This window comes from Rhopilema esculentum, chromosome 15, assembly GCF_057945365.1.
Source record: "Rhopilema esculentum isolate cy_ngs chromosome 15, ASM5794536v1, whole genome shotgun sequence".
Classification (NCBI taxonomy): Eukaryota; Metazoa; Cnidaria; class Scyphozoa; order Rhizostomeae; family Rhizostomatidae; genus Rhopilema; species Rhopilema esculentum.
This window is the reverse complement of record NC_142829.1, coordinates 6766289-6792362: the sequence shown is the minus strand read 5'-3', so window position 1 is coordinate 6792362 and position 26074 is coordinate 6766289. Positions and strand designations below refer to the sequence as shown.

Sequence of the window (26074 nt, the reverse complement as noted above, 5' to 3'; positions counted from 1 at the left end):
AATTAAAGCATGAAATCCAGAGAGTAGCCAGACGAGGTTATTGGTCACATATTGAGGGCATCATATCACCTGAAGAAAATTCTGATTAGTATGGGGGCATCAAATGCTTTTGGAGTTACATCAATCACCGAAAAGCTGATAGCTGAGGTGTTGTACCACTTAAAGTAGATGGAAGATATGGTACAACAGCTATTGTCAGAGCAACAGCTTAAAATGCCCATTTTTAGTAAGTTTTCTCAAAGAAAAAGCCTCTTACACTCAGGGCCGTCGAGAGATTTTGGAGGCCCTGGGCAGAGGCGGTCTGGCATCACAATTGCAAGGTGGCAAGCAAACCAAAAGAGCCCAGTTCAGGGTGTGGAATATAAAATTTTTTAGCCATACCCACTAATTAGAGCATAGCCTAAAATACGCTCAGTCGAAATCAATTATTAATGGGTGCTGTACCCTGTTTTTGAAGTTTGAACAGTCGAAAAGAGAGTGGAACAGTCAAGGAGGCTGTCATAGAAGTTTTGATGAAAGATGAAAATTTCAATGTTCTTTTAAGACTTTTATGGCACAAAGGAGTTACCCCTTGTCGGGACCCTTTCAAACAGGTTAATCCATTGAGCAGAGCGTGATGTACATCGCGTCACCGCCAACATTTTTAGGAGGGGGGAGCACGTATCTCTTTCTAATCGTTAAATCCAAATTTTCATCTTCCAGCAACGTTGATTTTGACTCACAAAACAAGATTATATTTTACTCTACTTACCTGCATTTACTCTTGCTAAAAGTATAGCTTAGTTTAGGCTCAGTTTCCGGCAAAAGACTTCCAAAGATCAATTATGCCACCAAACTGATCACCCGGTTTGCTGTTTGTATACAATTCAATTCAACTGCTCCAGCACATCAAAACAAACTCGTCTGCAAACTGTTAATCCAAAGCAGAAATTTTTGTTGCATGCAAAGGTAAGTCTCCTAGTTGCAGGAGTTCCTAAATTTAGTAACTAAAATTGTTTAAAGATACTGCATATTCAAATCTTTATAGGTATTGCTCTCGCATATCAACGATGGTCCAAATTGATCGATCCAAATTGATCGACCTTGATGCAGAATTGAGCATCCCAACCTAGCCTCTCCTTGTTTGGTTACTGGTTGAAAATAAGTCAACTTGCATCTTGCTGACAGATTTTTTGGATTTTTTCTCTGTTAAGGAGATCTCTGTATCCTCGTCCTCAAGTAACCATCCATGGAGCTCTGTCCCACTTACCATTATTGTCATAGATAATTAGCATTACCATTTGCTTACCATCGACCTTTTAAACTAACCCTACACTACATTTATTAACGTTATAAGTTATAGGGTTTAGAATTGCTTCCAATGCTTCCAACATATACGAAATACGTGATAGTAATCTGAACCCTCTGAAAGTTGGACTTAGGACCAAAATGTCCAGAACACGGTGTTGGGTGTTCCCCAGCCAGATTTCTAACATAGTCTCTTAATGGTAATGAACAAGCGATATACAACGCTGTTTGGCTCGAGACTTTCTAGGGATCATAGATTACATTGAAGCAAAACTTTAGGTTAACCCGGTTTTTATAACCATTGTTTACAATAAAAATCATATTGAAAAATTCTTCAGCCATTGCATCAAGTTTTTCAGATAAGAGATAGCTTTCATTACATTTTTACTTGTTTACAGTAGTGAAGAGCCAAAAAATGTAGAAGGGGGGCCATCAGGCATAACACAGCCATTAGGCTAGCAGGGGCTATAGCCCCCCCCCCCACTTTTTTGCAATAATAGGCTACAAATTTTTTGGAAGGTTTACTCTAACGCATCTTTGCATAGTTTACTCATATGTAGTAGTAGTTCTTCTTGACTGGGAACCTTTTTTGTCCATTTTCTAGGTGTTTTATCTTGTTTAATGACATGCTGCATTTTCTAGCTTGGCTAGCTTGGTATTTTGTTACTCTCAAGCTAATTTTATCTATTTTTATAGTTATTGATATCTTCTCTGAAACATACTGTTTATAAAAATTGAGTAGAAATGAAAAAGTATTTTCTAACAGGGGCATTTTCAGGCGTTCTGGAGGGCATGGCCTCAAAAATTTTGGTCACATCCATTTCAGCCCCTCCACTTTTAGACTGGTACACAGCCCTGGGGGCCATAGAGCTTTCAATACACAAAATGAATACTTCAGTTGTTTTCGTGTGCATGGCTCCTCAATATCAACTTCTTTACCTTCTCATTTTTTTCCTAGGGTCAAATCATTTTCTAATAATACTAATAATACCTGTTACTTGAGTTGCAAAATTTTAAAAATAAAGAACTCAAAGTGGTTTAATTATTTGTCAATATTTATTTAGATTTCAGTTGTCAAGAGGGCTATTGAGGTCTCGCATGAATGCAAATGTCAAAAAGTAATATCAGTTCAATCAAATATTTGATCCTGGCAGAAATTAGCCATGACATTTTAGAGTTAACCAGAGAAAAAAGAGAGGGCTCAGCCCCCCTTCGAAAAGTAGAAGGGGACAGAGCCCTCCTGAGCCCCCTGTTTTATAGCCCTGCTTGTTAAACATTCCACTAATTGTGCAGAATTTAACACTATCATCTTGATATTTTGTCATCTAGAATGTGAAACATCATCAATTGTTTTCTTGAACAAATGTTTATCTCAGCCCTAATGTGATGTATCAAAGGGATTAGAGGACAGTGGGGGATTTTGGAGGGGCAACTGCCCCTATTTGAAGCAAGTCCAGTGCCCCCTTTTGGAAATTTTGCACCCCTTTTAAAGAATGAGAATCAGTTGAAAAAGTTTCTGAGACTTCTAGATTAATTTACTTCAAGGATTTCCTCAAAGTATACAACAATTGAATTTTAAAAATTTCTTTACAAAATGAATACAGCGTACACTCATCATCAATATCTGAAAAATTTGCAGCGCCCTCACTACCAACTGCCTCTCCTTCAAATTTGCTCTGGATCCGCCCCTGTTAGAGGCTAAAATTTAATTTTTAAAGTAAAAAAGGAGGAACGAATCATGACTTAATTTCTTGTATCACTTTTCAGTACCTCTTTTGGGTCTCCACCACACATGTAAAATTTTAATGCCAGAAGGTACCTTTTTCATGAAAATGTAGACAAAACCCAATTTAAGGAACCAAATGTAAAATGATAACTAGTTTGAAGCAGTTATCCATCTTTTCTTGTGCACATACTTCATGTCTTTTCATTTTCATTTCATATGTATTATGAGCATTGTTTAATCAAAAAATAGATTTGAGAAATGCCAAGTATTACTAATGCAAAAGAAATTATTACTTTGCTCAATACAATTCTTAAAACAGAAGCATAAAATAGAGCATTATCATTAAAGAGGGCGTATGAGAAGAATATCAAAGTCTCAGAGTCTCATATTCAAATATTTAACAAAGGCGATTACATGTAATCTTAGTAACTTTAATAGTTTAAAGAGTATTGTTGTTGTGTTACAAAGCAGAAACATGTATATATGAAATATTAATAAAGATACACCTACATTTAAATCATAGGCTATATAACTATGATGTCATACAAGGTGAAAGACAGTTATGGAAAAAATTGCTTTATCCTTGTTAATATTTACAATATGTTTTCTTTCAGGAACCTCCTCTTCCAAGCTGATATCAGTAGCTTTAGACTTATAATGGAGAAAGAAAAAAAGATAGCTGTCATTGGGAGGTGATTATTCATTTGCTGCTCTTTTTCCTACTTGGAAATTTATAAAAGCTGTCATCTTCACCACTACTTGGTGCTGTAAATTTGATATCAAGAAAAGTATAAATTTTGTCTAAGCTGAAGTGTGCCATGGTATGATGGCAGGGGGGCAATGCGTTGCCATGACCCAATCAACATTTGTGTGTTGTATGTATGTGGCTTCATGTTTAGCATGCTAACTAACAAAGATTTTACGTGTGCAAAAAATTTTTTCTATTATTTTGCACTCGGAACGCCAAAAAATCCTGAGTGTACGCCAAAGATCTTCAGGCCTAATTGCATGGAATGCACCCTGGCAATCCATACAACAGCTTCTTGTTATTTACATCGATGTGCACTCTGAACCAAAGGTCATCCTTTTTTCTTTCTCCAACGCATGAATCCTCCCCTCCCAAATTTTTTATAAAAATCAATAATCAATGTTTTTCTGAGCATCATCAAATTGTCTTTTCTGAGCGGTATGCTAATTTGTAAAATTTTAGTCTGAGAGATGCATTTTTAGCCATTCTAGAAGGCTTGATTTAAATCAGTGTAACATCAGTGTAAATGAATAGAATGTTTTTTTATTAGTATTTTATGTTTTGGCTAATGTATTTCCTCGAGAATAGGCCGACCCTCAAAAATGAGCCAATTCGAAATTGCTGGATATTTCACCAAACCACAATCGAGAATGTCAAATGTTTGGATTACATAATTTTTTCCATATATACTCTCATTTTTAATCAAAACGTATTCATGAAATTTTGAATTGTGGTTACAAAAATTGATTTCCCTTCTAGAAACACGTGCTTTTATACAACCACGATATATAGATAGGGCGCAAAAATCGACTTTGCCACCTGAGGGAAAACATAGCCACCCTGCCACTGAAAGTGTGCAAATAGACAACAGTTTTTTTTGAAGGGTAACCTCAATTGGATAACTCTTGATGAATATTGACTGTTTTTCTAAATCTTGCATGACACCCTGTGAACTTTGAACCCCTCACTGAGCTGTTAAAAAAGACCAGATTGTTCTGTTTATGGCTCTAAGTACGTTTTGGAGAATATTGAGGAAGGGCTAAGCTACTCTTGCTTCTGCAGTTCTCTCTCCTACCTGAAGCTTTTTTGTTGAATTGATGCAATTTTGGACAGATGATATTAGAGGAAGGTATCATAGCCTATTTAAGTAATTTTTGGAGGGTGAAGCTGGCATATTTTGGTATTTTCTGTTTACTGGTCTGCAATAGAGTGTTTGATGCCTTGTAGACGGAGCATAACATGCATTGGCCTAATATTACATACATAAAAAGTTTAGAAAATCATCTTCTAGCAGAATGGTTCTATCATTCTGTTCCATACAGCAAAGTGTGCAACAGTTTCGTGAGTTTCTTTGCACATATTTACACCCAAAGAGGATTTTTTGTATTTGAAATGTAAACCAACTCAGAACTAGCTCCAGTTAAGCTTATAGCCAGGCACAAGGCACCATTAATTTTTAGTGGTCCAAACATTGCATATACTCATAATTTTCATACTCATAACTGTCTGTTTGTTTAAGACAATTTACAAAAACTTTAACCAAGAATGTTGTTTTAAATGTAGGAAACAAAGAAAGAAAACACTTTTAAAGTTTCAGGTTTAAAAATGATTCGTTGAAACTTTATATACTTCTGGACTTGATAAACAGTTTACGTCTCTTTAATAACAACCCCCCTCCTTTTTCTTTGTTTTTTCTTCTTCGTGTTTGTATGCATACATATACATAAACATAAACTCTGTATTTGTGTATATGTATGTATATATAGATAATTTTTAGCTCTTTCTATAAATTTCTTTTCCATGCTCTTATATCCGTTATTCTATTCCATTTGTCGAATTCTATATTTCTTTAACTATACTTTTTAGTTTTATCATCGCTTTTTATTTACTTGATAACGAGCTATGCTCGAAACGTCGTTCTTTATTTTGAAAAAATTTCCTGGTACAATTTACTTACATATCATCGTTATTATAGCATTATATTGTACCGCACGCAATCTATGTAGTATATTTATCTCGTGATCTGGGTACCCCCTCAAGCACAACAGCTGGCAACGACCCTGAATCCACTTGATAACAGATATTTTGTTTACAACCAATGGCGGCGCCAGCCACTAAGCTCTGGGGGGGACAAACCAAACAAATTTAAGCCACGCCCTTTTAACCACCAGAAAACGCCCTTTTACCAACAGGGAACGCCAATTATATCTGAAGGGAATGCCTATTACAAACTTTTGTTTGAAAATTGGCAGTTTGAAAATCATAGGATTACATCACAAAAAGTACGGTGTGAAAATATTACCCCTCCCCCAACATTTTCTCATCGAATTTAGACGAAATACAAAATCGATTCTGCTGGGAACTGGGGGGGGGGGGACGTGTCCCCAGGCCCCCCGTGGCGCCGCTACTGTTTACAACCATTAGTATTTGTCAAAAAGACAAATACTTCAAGAGCTCAAAGCATCCACAGATGCTTCATCAAAAACTAGAATCATCCTAAGTGAAGTACAATTACCTTATATCATCTGCCTTTCAAGATATTTGATTATTTTAAATACGTTATACGCACCAATAGAAAACTCATTGCAGTGTTTTTTTCATTTTAGTGGATTGATTGGCCGGTGCTGGGCGATAGTAAGTACATAATTATCTTGGATATTTTGTCTCGCTGTAATCAAGATAACTAGTTTAGCAAGAGCCATTTTATTAATTTCAAGGCCTCCCCAGAAAATGAGAACCATACTCAAGAAGACCATTCATGCTGCTGTTTTCAGCAGGGATCGTAACTGCATAATATGCCTGAATCTAGAAAAAATTCATTCTGTATCATGAAAATCCATGGCCCAAAATTAAGCTGTTTTGACGAAAGCAACTGAGTTTTTCAAATATTTTGAAAAAATCTCCAGAAAAAGCTAGAACTTTAAAAAATATTTTTGAAGTGAGCAAAACATTGTTTCCGAATTAGAATCGTTATTCTTCGCATTTAGAGCTTCCTGGAAACGAGGAAATGATCCCTTCTATTTGTGCGCGTTTGACCAAAATATTTGTTCCGAAATGGAGATTGGAATTTTGATTGAAAGTTTTAGAAAAAAATAAGAATGGAAACTGATTTTTTTAAACTAATTTCCTTATTCAAATAAAACTAAGCAGCACTTAAATAAACAAGATGAATAGCCTTTTCACTAAAGGCCTGAGCCAAGAAGTTGTTGTGAGATCTTTTCAATTTTTTTTTACGTTTACTGTATCGTCTGCATGGACAGTCTGTAATACTCTGCGAAATGATTAGCTGATTTTTAAGCTAAAAACAAGGTGCTGCATAAAATGTTTTTAACTGAATTCTCTATAGCTAAATTGAAGAAAATACCAAGGACTCTGCTATATCATGGCAATTTCTGAAAGAAATATGAAAGCTTTTGCAGAATGCATAGATAAATTCATGCCTGGCATGAGTGGTCTGTGTCTTTGAATCCTATATGCAGATTTAAAGCCTTGTAATTCTTTAAAGTAAAATCAACGCAGATATCCCTAACATCAGCATTGGTTGCGGCGATTTTTGACGTCTCTTTTGCTAATTGTTGTTTATTTCTAGATTTTTGCAAAAGCTGGCTACAGTGTATGTTTATATGATGTAAATAAAGCTCAAATCACAAATGCATTGGATTCTTGCAGAACACAACTCTCGCAAATGGAGACTGATGGATTTTTCAAAGAAAGTTCTTTGAATGCAGAAGAGATATTTCGTTTAATTAGTGGTTCGGCTAATTTAATGGATGCACTAAAAGATGCAATTTATGTTCAGGTATTGGCCAGCGAGTTTCATCTTCCAGCTTAATTTTTGATATTCCAGCTTTACTACCGTACTTTTACGCCTGCAAGACTTTATTCATTCCTGAGCCACTATTTTCTACCTCTGCAAAGATAATTATTCGTATCAGGAACTCACTATAGACCCCTAACATTTTAGTGGCTTTTATGCATTACATTTTATTGCATTTCCTTACTCTATCTTGCAATTGTTGATCTCTCATGTCGCATTGAACCTTGGAGTCAATGGCTTAATTTTAAACAAACACTGTAAAGCAGCTAATAATATATACGGATGACTCTGTATCAAGAATCTTTGACCGTGAAATGTTCCATATTTCCTCTGTTTGTTCCTTCTAATTCTTTTATTTGATTTGCCATGATTGCTAATGAAATTTATTTTTTATATTGTTGTGAATTTGTTGCTGTTGTTTTTGTTGAAGGAAGTTTATTTGAGAGCAATTTTTTAAAAACTGTATACATATAAATATCTTTATGCACTACTTTTCAATTGAAAAGGAATTTTGCTGCAGTGATTCGAAAATGACCGTACTTTTGTGGCAAACAAGGAAATTTATTGAGTTGCACAGACAATTCTTATTGCAAGTTGTAAACAGGTATCACCAATACACATTATCTCGTACTTTTGCCCCCACAAACCTTATCTTAGTACAAAAAATGCCTTTCAATTTTTTACCTTGAAAAAAATTGTTATTTTTCGAATTTTTGAAAAACCGCAGAAAATGAATACAATCTGCTTGAGCCCTAGATCGGCCTTGCACGAATAAAACTTGGACTTCCCTGTTTGCAATAGCTACTCTCCCTTCATATTGGCTAGTGCTCTCAGGCTATTCGAAGTATCTTGTAATATGCATCCCGTAATAATTATTTCATTGTAACATTTTGAATTACGAGTAAAATTAGATAGAATGCAAAATAACACGATTTGATCTTGAGTTCCCTTATACGGTGCCCTCTTGTTATTGCTGACTTCTGATTTCTTTTTCACAGGAATGTACACCAGAAAATATAGATATGAAAAAGCAAGTTTTTGCCGAGCTTAGCAAACATGCTGATGAGGGTACTATTATCGCAAGTTCAACATCGTGCCTCGTTCCTTCACTTTTTACTGAAAAACTGCCAAACAGATCCCATTGCCTTGTAGCACATCCTGTGAGTAGAGTATCTTTTTTAAACCCAATGATACACTGTAAAATGTCTTTGTTTACCTTGAGTATCAAACGTCGTTAACTTAGATCGCAATTCTAGCCTTGCTTGCATGGATGCTGTACAATGCACCTCGACGGGATTGTTAATGCATGTAAAACTCTGTACGGTGAAAAATTTTGAAGAATGGGAGCTCTAAGCCAATCGTTCCTCAATAATTCGAACAGATGATACAGTATACTCTCGTTAAGTGGGACCCCGGATAAGTAGGATGCCCGCTATGTAGTACAGATTTTCCCGGTCCCTTGAACTTGCTTACCCTTTTCAAGCATTCGGATAAGTAGGACGCCCGCTATGTAGTACAGATTTTCCCGGTCCTTTGAACTTGCTTACCCTTTTCAAGCATTCGGATAAGTAGGACGCCCGCTATGTAGTACAGATTTTCCCGGTCCCTTGAACTTGCTTACCCTTTTCAAGCATTCGGATAAGTAGGACGCCCGCTATGTAGTACAGATTTTCCCGGTCCTTTGAACTTGCTTACCCTTTTCAAGCATTCGGATAAGTAGGACGCCCGCTATGTAGTACAGATTTTCCCGGTCCCTTGAACTTGCTTACCCTTTTCAAGCATTCGGATAAGTAGGACGCCCGCTATGTAGTACAGATTTTCCCGGTCTTTTGAACTTGCTTACCCTTTTCAAGCATTCGGATAAGTAGGACGCCCGCTATGTAGTACAGATTTTCCCGGTCCTTTGAACTTGCTTACCCTTTTCAAGCATTCGGATAAGTAGGACGCCCGCTATGTAGTACAGATTTTCCCGGTCCTTTGAACTTGCTTACCCTTTTCAAGCATTCGGATAAGTAGGACGCCCGCTATGTAGTACAGATTTTCCCGGTCCTTTGAACTTGCTTACCCTTTTCAAGCATTCGGATAAGTAGGACGCCCGCTATGTAGTACAGATTTTCCCGGTCCCTTGAACTTGCTTACCCTTTTCAAGCATTCGGATAAGTAGGACGCCCGCTATGTAGTACAGATTTTCCCGGTCCCTTGAACTTGCTTACCCTTTTCAAGCATTCGGATAAGTAGGACGCCCGCTATGTAGTACAGATTTTCCCGGTCCTTTGAACTTGCTTACCCTTTTCAAGCATTCGGATAAGTAGGACGCCCACTATGTAGTACAGATTTTCCCGGTCCTTTGAACTTGCTTACCCTTTTCAAGCATTCGGATAAGTAGGACGCCCGCTATGTAATACAGATTTTCCCGGTCCTTTGAACTTGCTTACCCTTTTCAAGCATTCGGATAAGTAGGACGCCCGCTATGTAGTACAGATTTTCCCGGTCTTTTGAACTTGCTTACCCTTTTCAAGCATTCGGATAAGTAGGACGCCCGCTATGTAATACAGATTTTCCCGGTCCTTGAACTTGCTTACCCTTTTCAAGCATTCGGATAAGTAGGACGCCCGCTATGTAATACAGATTTTCCCGGTCCTTTGAACTTGCTTACCCTTTTCAAGCATTCGGATAAGTAGTACATTTTTGCTTGCTCCCTTGAGTGTCCCACTTAACGAGAGTATACTATATATAAACGCATGCGAAATAAGAATTTATATTTATTGTTAATAGCAACGAGTGCTTTTCTGCTGGAGCAAAAGAACTTCGTCAACTAACAATAATTTTTTAAAGACAATTTATTTGTTCGATGCTTTTTTGGGAAAAATTCAGGTCTTTTCTTTGTAAAAATGTGACTTTTGTGACTGTGACTCAAATGTGACTCAAATCTCTAGATCGGCAATCTTTCTTGGCTTAAATGTGAACTAGGGAAAGATTGATTGTGATTGAAAAGTTCTGGTCTCGAATGTCATTTAGATTTTTCGCTAAATTTGTATTATTTATCGGCATACGAACTAATGTAAGTGGTTGTCATTTTGCAGCTTCGTGTTCTATGTATTATATTATTGTATGATTTCTATATATTTTTATATATATAAAGTAAAATGGTCAATTTTTGATAAGTCATTATAAGATACGAATTCTTGTTCCACAAGAATTACTTTTGAGTCCTATGATTTATGCTGTCATTTGGAAGCAAAACAATTTTTTTTCAAGTAGCTAATACAATTTTATGCTGCTAGGTCAACCCACCCCATCTTGTACCGCTAGTTGAGCTTGTTCCGTCTCCTTGGACTGATCCAGAAGTAGTTGAAAGGACTAAAGATCTGATGAAAGACATCGGTCAGACACCAGTCATTGCTAAAAAGGAGGTTAATGGCTTTATTCTTAACAGATTGCAATATGCATTGTTGATGGAAGCATGGAGGCTCGTTGAGGTATTGTTCATTATGTCAGATACTCATGATATAAGTAAATTAATTTCAAGTGGGATAGTAATTCATAATGAGTGTTTATTTTATCTAGTACAGCAAACAACTGGTTTTAGTGATGGTAGAAATCAGCAAAATCGAAAATTTTCACACATGTAAGCGATAATTTGAAGTACGATAAGATGAACGAGCTTTTCACAAATGACAGCGATAAGATACGTTTTGAATTCATACTTATTGATCAGCATCATATTTTTAAAACTATCAATTCAAAGTCATGACAAAGCGTTCTCGTTTTCTGACGAATGTTCTGTGAAAAGCTTGTATAGATTTTGATTCTGTTTGTATCTGTGTATTGTATCGTAGGATGGCGTCTGCTCTCCAGAAGATGTTGACCTGACTGTCAGCAAAGGACTAGGCCTTCGATATGCAGTGATGGGACCGTTTGAAACAATGCATCTAAATGCAGCAGGTATCTAAATTAATATTTTAAAATCAGCACTGTTTCTTCTATTTTGTAGATAGAAGGATTCTGCAGTTATAACTACTGTTTCGTAAATGCAAGATGGAACAACAGAAAATTTCTACTTTTTATGTTCCTTTAGGAATCTTCTCGTTTTAAAGCTGCTTCATGCCCTTTCTCGACGTCGGCTTGCCTTGCATTTTCAATGACAAAAAGCTTTCTAATATCATATTAAATCACTCATTCCCTGTAATTTTCCCTCTCAGACTACACTTTATCGTATTCTAAACTTTTAGTCAAGGCTAAATCTACTCCAATTCATATCCACTCCATTCGGCTGCTAGCACTAGAAGTTTACAAAACTTTCCACAACTCGAATCCAGTCTTTATGAAAGACTACTTTCTCCCAAAACCCAATAGCTATAATCTTCGAAAAATGGATACTCTATCTGTTCCAAAGGTTAAAACGACAAGTTATGGTATAAAATCTATTAGCTTTTTGGGTCCAAAGATTTGGAATTCTCTTCCAAATGAAATAAAAACATCCAAAAATGCAAGTCAATTCAAAGTTCTTATAAAAGATTGGTACTTCGAGAATCAATGCGCCTGTAACGCTTGCAGTCAATGACTTCCATAATGCAATCTCTTAAATTGCTTCATGTTAGTGTTTATTACTTAGACTTACTTTCTTCAGGTACATCTAGACCATTAGATATTTCCTACGCTGGTAGTCATTTAGATTTATTTTCAACTTATCTCTGTTGAAAATGCAAAGAAGTTATAAATTTGTATTCTTTGAATTGGTGGAATGAATTCGTATTGTTTGAACCTTTCGTTAAATGAGGACCTTTTTAGACGTGTTGATAAATTGTTGCCAGTCAAACATAGCTCTAGTCCTTGAAAAACTTTAAAATACCTTATGGAAAGTTCGCTTCCAACATTCTTCAGTTATTTGAATAGCTTTTGATATGATCACAAACCATTTTTGGTTCCCTAAGTGATTAACTTATCGCCTTTAAACCTTCGATGCTACAAATCTGGGCCTGATTCCTGAGACCAAAGCTATTACTTCAGCGATTTACCTACCTGCCAGTTGCCAACTATTTCCATACACTCCCGAATAGCTTTGTTTGACTGCAAGGAATTTCGAGGTAGTTCAGTCTTTGTTACATTGCACCTTGGCGATTGCAGCCACTGATATGATTATTCTTCGATTCAGGTTGATGCATCGTTTCTGCATCTCGCTATTTACTGCTCTTTTCAAAAATGGACCTCAGTTTTCAAATGATCATGTTGGAATAAGTCTAATTTGAAAATTTCGTGTTTTTTGGACAGTCAGGTCGCTTGTTGCTACGTTTTGAATTTTAAAATATTTCTTTAGATTTGACCGTAATTTGCTGTTGCCTACAATGTAAGGAAAAGCTAATTATTCAAAATTCGCTGTCCAAACAACATGAAATTTTCGGCAAAGACTAATTTCAACATAAAGATTCCTTTTCTATGATCCTTTTTGGCTAATGTGAAGAAAACAAAATCAGAACGGTAATTCAAATTCAAGAATTCAACACTGGTTGCTCGAAATCCAAAACCTAAGAATCATTTCCCATGTCAGAAACTTTCTTTTTATTACTTCACAATTTTCATCACAAACACAATGCATACCTTTTTTCTTGATGTATTTCCCTGCTTACGTGGCTTGTCTCACCATAGGTTTCATTTGGTCGAAATAGCTACTTTGATATCCAATTTTGCGTTTACACTGTCCATTTTCCAGTTATCCATTTAATTGAATCAATTTAAATGCATAGTGTATTTCAGCCTTTAGGCTTGTCTTGGTTGGCTTGGCTCGGCTTGGCTTGATCCTGGCTTGTTCCTGGTTTGTCTTGGCTTGGCCTTGGTTTGTCTTGGCTTTGTTTAGCTTGGTTTGGCTTGATTTAGCTCGACTTTGCTTGGCTTTCTTTTATTGAACGGGTCTCTTCTTGCCTTCCTCAGCTTTAATTCGCTGCATTTGTTTGACTTAATTGTGATTAACTTAGGTTTCATTTGGCTTATTTGGCTTAACTTTATCTAGCTGTCCCAGCTTTGGTTTCCTTGGTTTGTCTTGCCTTAGCTTTACTGACTTTGCTCGATCTGCTTCCCTTTCCCTGGCCGTTTTCTCGCAAAAATTAGACTTAATTCTGCTTTTTTTAGACAAGCTTGGCTGGGATTTGCTTCGTTTAGTTGTTCTTTTCTGGATTTGATATGTCTTCAACTGGGCTTTTGTGATGCCTAAAAAAGTAAAAGTTGTTCTTCATAGCAGAGAAAAGTAAAAAAGGATTTCATTTTTTGTTCTCGCAAGTTAATGGTCATTTTGGTATATGAATTCGGTATATTTCAATTTTTAGCATCAAAATTGACTATGTAGTTTCTATTGAAAAGGGAAGTCTAAATGTAAACTTGAGATCCATTACTATTGTTTCGGCCATTATCGAGAGGGACAGAAGTAATCGGTGCTGGCAAATTTCGTTTCAAGAATCTGTTTCCCGAGTAATGGCGATCTTTATGCCCGATTGGCTGCTAGTTTTGGGTTCTCTCTGTTGGGTTCTCAGTACTAAAATTGGGGGTTTATATCTCAGGGCCTTCTATGCTTAACCCCAGTAACCTGTGACTAGAGTAATAACTAAATGACAAGCAGGCTCTAAAAAGCCTGATTGAAAGGACGACCTTGCTCTGCATTCAGGTAAGAACAAACGCTTATTCTAGCAGATGTTGCCCAGTGGCATAGCCGCTATGTTTCTGCAAGATGTTGTTTCGGTTTAACTTCACTGAATCATGAATTTAGATTCAAATTTCCCATCGACGCCTGCATAATTGAGGGCATGGGGAGACCAACCTTTATATGGGACAGCAAGCACAAGACATCAATTCATTTGAATAATTATAGTGCTTGTTAAGCAAGTAATTAGAATGAAGTATGGAAAAAAGAAGAGAATTGAAAGAAACCGTCATTCTTTAAATTTTCAGTCTTCGGATAATCTCTCGCGTGCACAAAGGGGATATCCTACTAATCTACGTAACATATAAAATACCTACGTATACAAAAAACCAAGTGAAATTGCTAAATTTAGCTCTATTACACCATCAAAGATTTTAAGCATAGAGAAAAAAGTTGACAAAATAACCCATACATAAAAATGGGTATTAAATGGCCTTATCACAATATTTGGTTTTTAAAAAATCATGGCTGTTATAAATGGGCTGGTTGTAAAATTTTGATTGCCCGCTAAGTTTTTATACTGATTTATCCTCCTTAGGTTCCTGGAGTACTTCTGAGGGAACACGTCGTTTGTTTATCATCTACTATCTTTGTCGCTCTCTCTGTTGTGGTTGACCTTGTCACAGACAAAACTTTTTATCCTTTGCGTTTTTGTGCTGGTGTTAACATCTTTCTAATATTTTCTAGTAGATATTAACATAACGAGAGTGGTCAAAGTGGTCATCGATTATCGATGAGATCTTATAGTATTAGAAAGATGTTAACACCGCAGCTGCCCCTCCAGCCCCCCTGTGTAGGTGCCCCTGAACATGAGAACTATTAATGAATGGTAACTTTTAAATAAACACCCAGGGCTCTTGTATAAATTAAATGAACTCCCTTGATTCAAAAAATAAAAATAAACTTTTTTCAACCTTTGAAATATGGATATCTGGAAAATTTGCGCTCTCTTTATCTAGTTCGCTAAAATCACTTTGGCGACTTCGGCAAAACTGAGTCAATCTTCCTGTATCTTTTCCCAGTAACTCGAATTTCAACAATTACGTCAGACTGATTCTTAGAATTGTTACAGTTATTTCAATGATTCAATAGGAACATGACTCACTTCATTGTTCGTCTTCGTGGCATCTTTTTTATGGTATCAAAATTGAGACTTTGTTAACAGATGCCCCTCACGTACAACCACCCCTTTCGAACTTACACCTAGGATAAAAATAAAAAATTTTCAAATAGTTTTATTCTTATACCTCTATATCTTAACCAGTTACGATATTTATGCTTTTCAGAATAAGACCACATAAAAAATCTGAGCATTGGCATATAATATTCACATTGTACTTCAATTGTTTTCGTTCTATCGCTGAATTTTATTTATAACACAGCTCACTTATTATGTATGCCGCTGGCTTGTTTCCTCTTGCTAGCTTGTCTCTCAAACTTTTCTGAACTTTCCTTATGCCAGGAAAATACTTTTTCAAAGTGCACGTGATTGATTTGATGCAGCAGTGAAGAATTCATATTTTTCTCAAAATCCAATCCATCCAGCTTAGTTTTGGCTTAAAAATCGAAATAAATAGAGCAACTTTTGGAGCCATTGCAACATTGTGAATATTGATCAGCGCCATAATAAGGCCTTTCTTCTCGTTAGCAATTATTCTAAAGTCGCATTACATGTTTGCCAGCTGCTAGATATTCAATTATATGCTCTTACCCTCAAACTTTGGATCAGATGCTTTAATAATTTATTCCTAACTCCCAATACATTAAGAATTACAGGTTGTTTCGGTGAAGTTTGTTTTTCAACGAGAGCTCTCTTGCTGAGCACTAGATAATTTTGTAAATTTGACACTTGCTTTATCCCTAGACAGTATATATTAAATGCTTCCTTAACCCTGTAGCTACAGTTCAACTTAATAATGGTTTTTTCATTTTTTCCCTGTTATATTTAAAGAAACTTTATCCATAACTACGAATAAAAAAAACTTATATCTAAATAATTTTTGCACTACAAGTGGTATATAAAAATCTTTTGGTAGTTCATGGTATTATCTGCAAAACATTAACCTTTCAAATTCAATATCGTTGCCTGCCAAATATCTCTCTCTACGTTGAAAAATCGTTGCCTACTAAACGCAGTGATAATTTAGTATTTCCTTTGCCCTCCAACAAAGATAAACGCATGATTTGTGAAGTAGTTTTGGAACATTGCAAGTTTGTGAGATGAATGTCGAAGTAGACGTAGTAGTTGTTTTTTGAAAAAGAATAATCATTGAAGGAGCAGGGCAGAGCCTCTGGGCGGTCCAATTTATATTGTCAGCCTTATAGTCTTGTCTGATACCATGTTTTTCTATCGTCCCTCAAAGGTGTGAAAGACTATTGTGAAAGATATGGATCAAATATCGAGCGGATATGTCGGGAAGAAGGGGGCCCTAGAACAATGGCAGGTCAAACTGCAGAGAAAATTCACGAAGCAATGTGTAACATAGTTCCGGTGGATAAACTGGAAGAGCGGCGTGAATGGAGAGATTCCAAACTTGGTGAGCTCTTCAAGCTTGGTCACTCAAAACATTAAATCCCATTTCTATTATTCCTATCAAAAGTGTTTTATGAAGTAGCACGGAAATATGCAGATCTTTATTCTCGTATTTTTCCAAGTTCTGATACCATTTTTAAAGTAGACTTTTGCTAATTTACTCTTTCGAATTTCAATCCCAAGTCCAAGATTTGTTACGTTTTAAGTTTGAATATCGTCTTAGAGCTGTTATACGTCATATAAAACGATATGCTACGATAACAAAAGGGTGTTTCCTCGTGATACCGTGCCCAAGGAAACATTTTGAACTGTATCGTTCCGTTCTTTTGAATTTCGTTAGAATTGGTAGCACGTAATATAATAAATTCATTGTGCCATAATGATTAGCATCAAAGTGATAACGAATGATCTGCATTATCTTTCTTATGATCTGCATTTAAGTTTTCATTGCACACCAGAAATCCAGTTAATAAATACTAGTACTGATACGCATGGACATCTTTTTTATCGTATACACTCTTTTTTTATAATAACCAGTAAATTTAGGTTCAGGCTGACTGTTCTTTATTTTTTCGAAAATCTGAGGCTGGATTGTTCTTAATTTGTTCTTAATCTAATAGGGTGTAGGCAGTGCAAGTGCTTTTTCGCTCTAGGGTGGTGTTCAGGCCTCATTTGCCAAAAAAGTTAGTGAGACAGCCTTTATTTGCTGACAAAATTGAATATTCACCGAAAAAGCATCCACACATCGCTAAAAATCCTCGATTTTGAGAAAAAACGTTGTTCAAAATTGTATTTTGCAGAAGCTCAGTCTCAGCTTGTTCTTAATTTGTTCTTAACTTTTGACCAGTTTTGAGGCTCGTGTTCTTATAAAATTGTTCTTATAAAAAAAGAGTGTAAACTTCGTGCTGCGAAAATCTTTAAAAATAACATTTTATCCACTAACGATCCGAAATTAGAACTGTGCCTAGAAAAAAGGGTCATTTGGCACAAAATGCTGATTACGTGCTGTTGCAGAAGAAAAAATTTTATGGTGGTATTTCAACATATAGTTTTAGCCCTACATTTTCAGTAAGAAGTGAGAAGAGTAGAAAACACGTCCATATAAACTCCACTAACCAAGCACCACATGGGATTTCATGCCCATATCTGACATGATCGGTGCTATTATAAACGAGGAAAGGTTTCTAATCGTTGTTAATATTACGGGCATGTCATAGCATCATACCTTTCCTCACTAACATTCAGTTAATTTACCTCAAATCTCCTTCACAATTCCCTCCAGTAACAATTTGTTATGCACTATTTTACCTTTGACTCTTCTCAAACATTTTCTTACCGGCAAACGTAATGGTTTCTTCCCTTCCATTTTACAATATTTCCATATTTTGTTTCCCCACCTTATATATACATATATACAAATAAATATATATTTTTATACATGTACAAGTGTAATTATCTTGATTTAGTTGTAATTTAGCATTCAGTTGTAGTACAGAAGCTAAGGCTGAAGTAAGCCTCAGTCAAGACCTAGACGAACAATGATGCTCAGTTGTAAAATAATTTCTTTCGCTTGTTGTTATGAATTAATTGAATCGAGTTAATTGATAATAAATTTGGAAAATCTGCTTTACAGAAGTTTTTTGAAAATACTGCTTTACAGTCTATTCTTAAAAGCTAGCTGGCGATTTATTTTGTGAAGCATATATGTTGTTAAATTGGAAATATGTTTTATACACTTATTGTCTAGGACATGTGCACCTGATGCGGAAAGGGGGAGACAAACATGTGAATAGGGTGCAACAAATATGTCATTTTGGTTTGGCCTGTTTTATTTGAATTTTAAAAAGTCACATTTCCCCCTCCCCTTAAGCTGCAGGGGGTCTCCAAAGAGGTGCATTCGTTGTCTTTTTGCCGCCATCTCTTGGATTTTCTCATCCTTGAAAACTTCATAAGCTTTTGCACTAGACTCACAAGCTATAGGATACTGACAGTGTGTGCATGATTTTACAACTTCGTGAAGTTTTCCGGTTTTGACTTCTTTTGTATGGTCATCAAAATCCTGCTTTGACGCAACTGCAATACAAGCAAGACTTTGCCAGGCCAAAATAGGTAAAGAAATATATCAATTGGCCCAATCCTTCTTCATCTGTAAAGCTGACCGTAAGATCAATTGTTTGGTTTAGAATTTTTCTTTTCCCGCTATGCCAGCTAAATTTTGTCATGATGAAATCCACATTCGTGAAAAAGATAAGGAAGTTTGACCATTTTAATATAAGTATATCGATTGCTCCTTTAAGGTTATGTTGCCAAAATTTGACAAAATAACAATATTACGTTATCACTTTGCAAATCCATGGTTACCAAATAAAACTTACAATTATCTTTATCATTTACCAAACGATTCGCATTGTATCTCTTTTACCCACAATATTCAATAGAAATACTTTTAGGTATCCAAGCTTCCTCTTTTCATCTTATTGTAAAAACTTTTTCACTCACAGATCAAAATCACCAATTATTGCTTTTTCAATAAATTCTTTTCTGTCGAGACAGGTATGAAATAAGATAATATCAAACAATGCTATTAAAACAGAATTTTTCTTATTCTCTTGTCTAGTCAAAATGACCTTAATTGAATGAAATTTATACAAAGAAATTAATTCTTCTAGTTTATCGAACTTATATGGAAATTTCAGAAAGTAGGATACATGCTATTTACAAAACCTTTTTGCTTGAAATCCAAATCTTTTCATACAAGAGCTACAAAATGCTTACGCTAATACGAAGCATAAAATGCAATCAACTTTCTCTTCATTCGTTTAGACTGAGATCTCGTCAAAGCTTGAGGACCCTTCAGCTCGTTCATCACATACCAGTTTCAAAGTAAAACAACATAAAAATTATTTTTGCTTGGGGACCTAAAATGTAATGGCCCCTTGTCTTTGAACTAAAGGTAACTTTAGCATTATCTGCATTATCTTTCTTATGATCTGCATTTAAGTTTTCATTGCACACCAGAAATCCAGTTAATAAATACTAGTACTGATACGCATATGGACATCTTTTTTATCGTATACACTCTTTTTTTATAATAACCAGTAAATTTAAGTTCAGGCCGGTCTTTATTTTTTCGAAAATCTGAGGCTGGATTGTTCTTAATTTGTTCTTAATCTAATAGGGTGTAGGCAGTGCAAGTGCTTTTTCGCTCTAGGGTGGTGTTCAGGCCTCATTTGCCAAAAAAGTAAGTGAGACAGCCTTTATTTGTTGACAAATTTGAATATTCACCGAAAAAGCATCCACACATCGCTAAAAATCCTCGATTTTGAGAAAAAACGTTGTTCAAAATTGTATTTTGCAGAAGCTCAGCCTCAGCTTGTTCTTAATTTGTTCTTAACTTTTGACCAGTTTTGAGGCTCGTGTTCTTATAAAATTGTTCTTATAAAAAAAGAGTGTAAACTTCGTGCTGCGAAAATCTTTAAAAATAACATTTTATCCACTAACGATCCGAAATTAGAACTGTGCCTAGAAAAAAGGGTCATTTGGCAAAAAATGCTGATTACGTGCTGTTGCAGAAGAAAAAATTTTATGGTGATTTTTTTAACATATAGCTTTAGCCCTACATTTTCAGTAAGAAGAGTAGAAAACACGTCCATATAAACTCCACTAACCAAGCACCACATGGGATTTCATGCCCATATCTGACATGATCGGTGCTATTATAAACGAGGAAAGGTTTCTAATCGTTGTTAATATTACGGGCATATCATAGCATCATACCTTTCCTCACTAACATTCAGTTAATTTAACTCAAATCTCCTTCACAATTCCCTCCAGTAACAATTTGTTATGCACTATTTTACCTTTGACTCTTCTCAAACATTTTCTTACCGGCAAACGTAATGGTTTCTTCCCCTCCATTTTACAATATTTCCATATTTTATTTCCCCACCTTATATATACATATATACAAATAAATATATATTTTTATACATGTACAAGTGTAATTATCTTGATTTAGTTGTAATTTAGCATTCAGTTGTAGTACAGAAGCTAAGGCTGAAGTAAGCCTCAGTCAAGACCTAGACGAACAATGATGCTCAGTTGTAAAATAATTTCTTTCGCTTGTTGTTATGAATTAATTGAATCGAGTTAATTGATAATAAATTTGGAAAATCTGCTTTACAGAAGTTTTTTGAAAATACTGCTTTACAGTCTATTCTTAAAAGCTAGCTGGCGATTTATTTTGTGAAGCATATATGTTGTTAAATTGGAAATATGTTTTATACACTTATTGTCTAGGACATGTGCACCTGATGCGGAAAGGGGGAGACAAACATGTGAATAGGGTGCAACAAATATGTCATTTTGGTTTGGCCTGTTTTATTTGAATTTTAAAAAGTCACATTTCCCCCTCCCCTTAAGCTGCAGGGGGTCTCCAAAGAGGTGCATTCGTTGTCTTTTTGCCGCCATCTCTTGGATTTTCTCATCCTTGAAAACTTCATAAGCTTTTGCACTAGACTCACAAGCTATAGGATACTGACAGTGTGTGCATGATTTTACAACTTCGTGAAGTTTTCCGGTTTTTTCTTCTTTTGTATCTGTAAAGCTGACCGTAAGATCAATTGTTTGGTTTAGAATTTTCCCGCTATGGTTTAGAATTTTCCCGCTATGCCAGCTAAATTTTGTCAGGACGAAATCCACATTCGTGAAAAAGATAAGGAAGTGTGACCATTTTAATATAAGTATATCGATTGCTCCTTTAAGGTTATGTTGCCAAAATTTGACAAAATAACAATATTACGTTATCACATTGCAAATCCATGGTTACCAAATAAAACTTTTAATTATCTTTATCATTTACCAAACGATTCGCATTGTATCTCTTTTACCCACAATATTCAATAGAAATACTTTTAGGTATCCAAGCTTCCTCTTTTCATCTTATTGTAAAAACTTTTTCACTCACAGATCAAAATCACCAATTATTGCTTTTTCAATAAAAATTTTTCTGTCGAGACAGGTACGAAATAAAATAGCATCAAACAATGCTATAAAAAACAGAATTTTTTTTATTCTATTGTCTAGTCAAAATGACCTTAATTGAATGAAATTTATACAAATGAATTAATTCTTCTAGTTTATCGAACTTACATGGAAATTTCAGAAAGTAGGATACATGCTATTTACAAAACCTTTTTGCCTGAAATCCAAATCTTTTCATACAAGAGCTACTAAATGCTTACGCTAATACGAAGCATAAGATGCAATCAACTTTCTCTTCATTCGTTTAGACTGAGATCTCGTCAAAGCTTGAGGACCCTTCAGCTCGTTCATCACATACCAGTTTCAAAGTAAAACAACATAAAAAATTATTTTTGTTTGGGGACCTAAAATGTTATCGCCCCTTGTCTTTGAACTAAAGGTAACTTTAGCCCGTTAAGCCTCTGAGTTAGCCAAGGACCCATTCATTATATGCTATCGATAAATATTAAGCATTAATATAATATATAACTATCTTTTTGTGATGCAGAATTTAAAATGGCTTTGAAAAAAGCAAACATCTTGAGCTAAACTTAAGCTTTCCGTCTGACACTTTCAGAGTATAAAACGCCACAACATGCTTAGATCGAAGGCTTATCTTTGGAACCCTAGTATAGACTTATTAGAGACAACTTTTACTCTTTTGTTGGCCTTTTGTTATCCCTTATTTGTGATTAACACCGCTTCCACTCTGGCAATAGCCAAACCTGCTTACCTACACATTTTGCTTGGATTTGTTGAACCAAAACCAAATGCAACATTTTGTAGAAATCAACAACCTGGAGCGCTGGGTGGAAATGGTATTAATCCTACTTCTGAGTTCATTTTCCTTCTTTTTTTATTGCTCCTTGAGTAAATGCTCCAGATTGGTTGTAAAGCCTTTAGGAGTAAACGATTGAAGATTGAAGATTGGAGGATAAGTTCTGCGGCGCAGGCTTCATTGAAGGTGACAAAAATTTCAAGTTATGATGATTATTCTCTCAGCAGGTGCATATGTTGTTGCGGGTAGTTTGCGATGGATTTGATTTAAATACACGGTACACGGATACTCTAATCAGGCTTATTATTTGAGTGATGGCGAGGTGATCGGCCGCTGCCTCCACCCGCAAGTAACAGTCATAAAGATAAGTTAACAGTACGTATAGAGTTCGGTATGATCAAAGTTTCTTGTTTTTCTTGGTTGATCAGTCACCAGAATCCGATGCATAACGAGGCTTGTTGCTAGTACAACACTGTCAACCTGGGTTGCGGTAAGAGCTCCCCGTTGCTGATCAATTCAGCGAACCCAGCGAACCACAAGTCAGCCGAAGACTACTCGAAACTTATTCGAGATAATCAAGACGAAACCCAAAATAATCATGTGGAATATAGAAGCGAGTCTTTAGAAATGCTTGGATCAGGCATAAACAAGAAATCAGTTGGCCCGGTTGCTGGTCAGCGGCCTAAAGTCGCCTTGCAACCGGGCAGGAGTTTAATGGACTGGATAAGACTTGGTGCCAGTGGTCAGGACTTACAAGGCTTCTCTGGGGTTATCAAGGAAGTTACAATGGAAGAATTGAAGAAGCATAACAAAGTTGATGACTGCTGGATGTTATTAAGAGGTAGGATCTTTTTGACGTGATTGTGTCACAAAAACATATATTGTTTTCAAAGTTTTATTTTTATTTTTTGCTTTTAATTCAGTTTTTATAAATCTACAAACTAGAAACTGCTAAATTTAGTTCATATTTAGCAATGAGAAAGACATAGTGCTCTTGAACACGAGTTTTTGTGCATCAAAGATGTTACATTACTACAACACAAAACAATCCCCAAAATAACGGGTTTGCACTTTCTTCAATATACCCACTTAAAAAATCTAAAAAAATAATTTTCAACGAATTAAGCTATGGAATTTTCACCAGCATTAAAAATCATATCAAGCAAAAAAAATCTCAAGTTTAAATTTAAAATGTATCTAGTACACATACACAATGATTAAATGTCCTGTGAAGACCTGCTTGATCCTTACTGGAAAACATATTTTATATATACATATTGCTTATATATCTTTTACATTATTACTTTTACTATAGTACCTTACTTTCACATGTAATTTTCATTTACATATTTTAATTTCTTTCACTCTTCTTGTTGCTTAATATTAACTTTTTAATATTCAAACAAATTATTTTCTAAATGCATTTGTGAAACAACTTCAGCATATTTTTCAATCTTAATTTGTATAAGTTAAATCCTATGAAAAAGTTGTGATCTATAAAAAAACAGTCCTAGGATTAAATCAATATTTTCTTCTTCTGTATTTGAAGGAAAAGTATACAATGTGACAGCGTACATGGAGTTTCATCCTGGAGGTATTCCAGAGCTGATGCGAGCTGCAGGGCAAGATGGCACTGAATTCTTTGATGAGGTAAGCATTACTTATATCAGTTTAGAAAGTAAATCTATGTTACTCTTAAAATCATCACAGCAGCTGACATCTGCACTTTATATTGCATAACTACCCCCGACAGGTGTATACAATCACATTTCATATCACATGTTAGCTATTAATCAATGTCACATCACGTGATAACATATATATAAGATTTGGTAATTAATTAGAGAGTTAGTTTTTAGTGCAATTAAAGAGCACACAAAATGTATCGAGTGCGTTGTCTTTGCCTCTCACTCTTTAGGATGTAACGCCTCCTACACCCTCTGCTGCATTTTGCTTCTTTTAGCACTTTTTGCAGGGAATTGTCATGCTTTTAACTTTGGCCAATGTATATCACCACTTAAATTTACAAACAATGAGAGTCTTTGGGTTGATCCAACATGATTAAAAACACAGGGACTACAGAAGCAGGGGTCTATGGGGGCTTTAGCCCCCAATAATTTCCAAAAGGGACTGAAACCAAACAAAAATTTCCTTTATTTTGGTATTTTAGTATGTTTAGCCTCCCCCAAAATATTTTAGCCCCCTCAATCTGTATTATGTGGCCCTTCTTTGTGCATGGAAATACTCTCTGTACTGTTCTGAGCAAACAGTAAGTGTATCATGAATAAAAAATTGCATTCATCGATGCAAAATAGCTTTTCAGATAATCCTTGTGTTATTCTCATCTAGAAATTTTCAACTCTTTCTGATTGGTCAGACTTGTTTTCCAAGGTCCTCCAGGCCTAAAACCCCATGAAGCCCTAGTTCCTATGCCTTTGGTTACAGTAGAATGGTTTTCATACAAAGCAAATCAGATGAGATAAAAATTGAAATTTCCTAAGCTCTTCAATTTTATGCAAATGTCCCAATGTCAAATGAGATCAGAAAATCCTGTTTTGTATCAATATTGCTTTATAATTCTGTGGTTAGAGTTAGCACAAGGAAAGCTCTGAAGGAGATTTATTTGATAATGTCAATTTGCTTTGAAAAATTTTTTAAATTAAATTCTCTATGATCCCTTTTGAATTTGTTTCTTTGGTTTTTAAAAAAGACTTTAAGCTTCTTTTTAAGAGATTGATATTAAAACAAGTAGATGATACCTATCTCTTATTATAATGAGACTCTAGGTTTATTTTTGTAATATTGGTGTTTGAAGTTGGTCTCTTTCTTGCCTTAAAAACTTTCATTGCACTTTTTGTATCTTCTGCATGCCTGGTGTTATCAGACCAAACTTAAATAAAATCAAACAATATCCAAATTTTTAAAGGTGCGTGGATGGCCTAGTGGCTAGGGTCATGGACTACAGATCCTAGAGTTATGGGTTCGAGTCCAGGCCTTTTTGTTTCATGCAGGCGATTGCCCTGGCCCTCGCCAAATTATTGATGTGGGCTATTGATCGTCTTCGCAAAAAGGGTCAAGTTGTTGATAAAAAAGCATCATTCCCTCATTGTTGACATTATATATCATTACATCAAATATTTTGGTTACAAACTGGCAGTAATCGGCCATTTAGAAAATTAAAGGTTATTCAGTCCTGGTAAGATAATACCCTAATTTCCTCTCAGGCCTTGAAAGTTTCGTTTAAGAGATAGTGATGCTTGGACAAATACCTCGAAAGCAGATCCACGCAGGCAGTTTGTCGCCCTTGAGAAATTTTTTCACGAAAAGGCCTGGTTTGAGTCCCTAACATGACCAAACTTTCACCAAGAGTGAAGGGATTTGCCAGCTCTCTCTGCACTTCCAGATGTAGGAATCATGAGGTGTGGTCACATTGAGAGGAAGGGTCAGGAACCTGCTCAGTAAGCATAGCTTC

General features: G+C 35.6%; 2 protein-coding genes and 1 long non-coding RNA gene across 3 annotated transcripts in view; 2 read left to right on the top strand and 1 right to left on the bottom strand.

Moving 5' to 3' along the window:
* The first annotated feature begins 732 nt into the window (after nt 1-732).
* On the top strand, nt 733-20979 carry LOC135685527 (lambda-crystallin homolog). Its single transcript, XM_065201505.2, has 8 exons — nt 733-948; nt 3628-3705; nt 6368-6395; nt 7351-7560; nt 8577-8738; nt 10863-11057; nt 11418-11523; nt 16633-20979. Exons 1-8 carry the CDS (start codon nt 941-943, stop codon nt 16839-16841), a joined length of 996 nt encoding a protein of 331 aa, XP_065057577.2. The 5' UTR covers nt 733-940; the 3' UTR covers nt 16842-20979.
* Nucleotides 12272-26074, bottom strand: part of LOC135685529 (uncharacterized) — a 25606-nt gene continuing 11803 nt past the window's right edge. The window contains exons 2-3 of the long non-coding RNA XR_010516014.2: nt 15375-15472; nt 12272-13782 (exon numbers count right to left, since the gene is read on the bottom strand). This is a non-coding gene — a long non-coding RNA (uncharacterized LOC135685529). The remainder of the gene's footprint in view (nt 13783-15374; nt 15473-26074) is intronic.
* The window catches only part of LOC135685526 (cytochrome b5 reductase 4), a 17695-nt gene continuing 14458 nt past the window's right edge, over nt 22838-26074 (top strand). The window contains exons 1-2 of the mRNA XM_065201504.2: nt 22838-23443; nt 24152-24252. Of these exons, the coding sequence (XP_065057576.2) occupies nt 23230-23443; nt 24152-24252 (315 nt within the window). The 5' untranslated portion in view covers nt 22838-23229. The remainder of the gene's footprint in view (nt 23444-24151; nt 24253-26074) is intronic.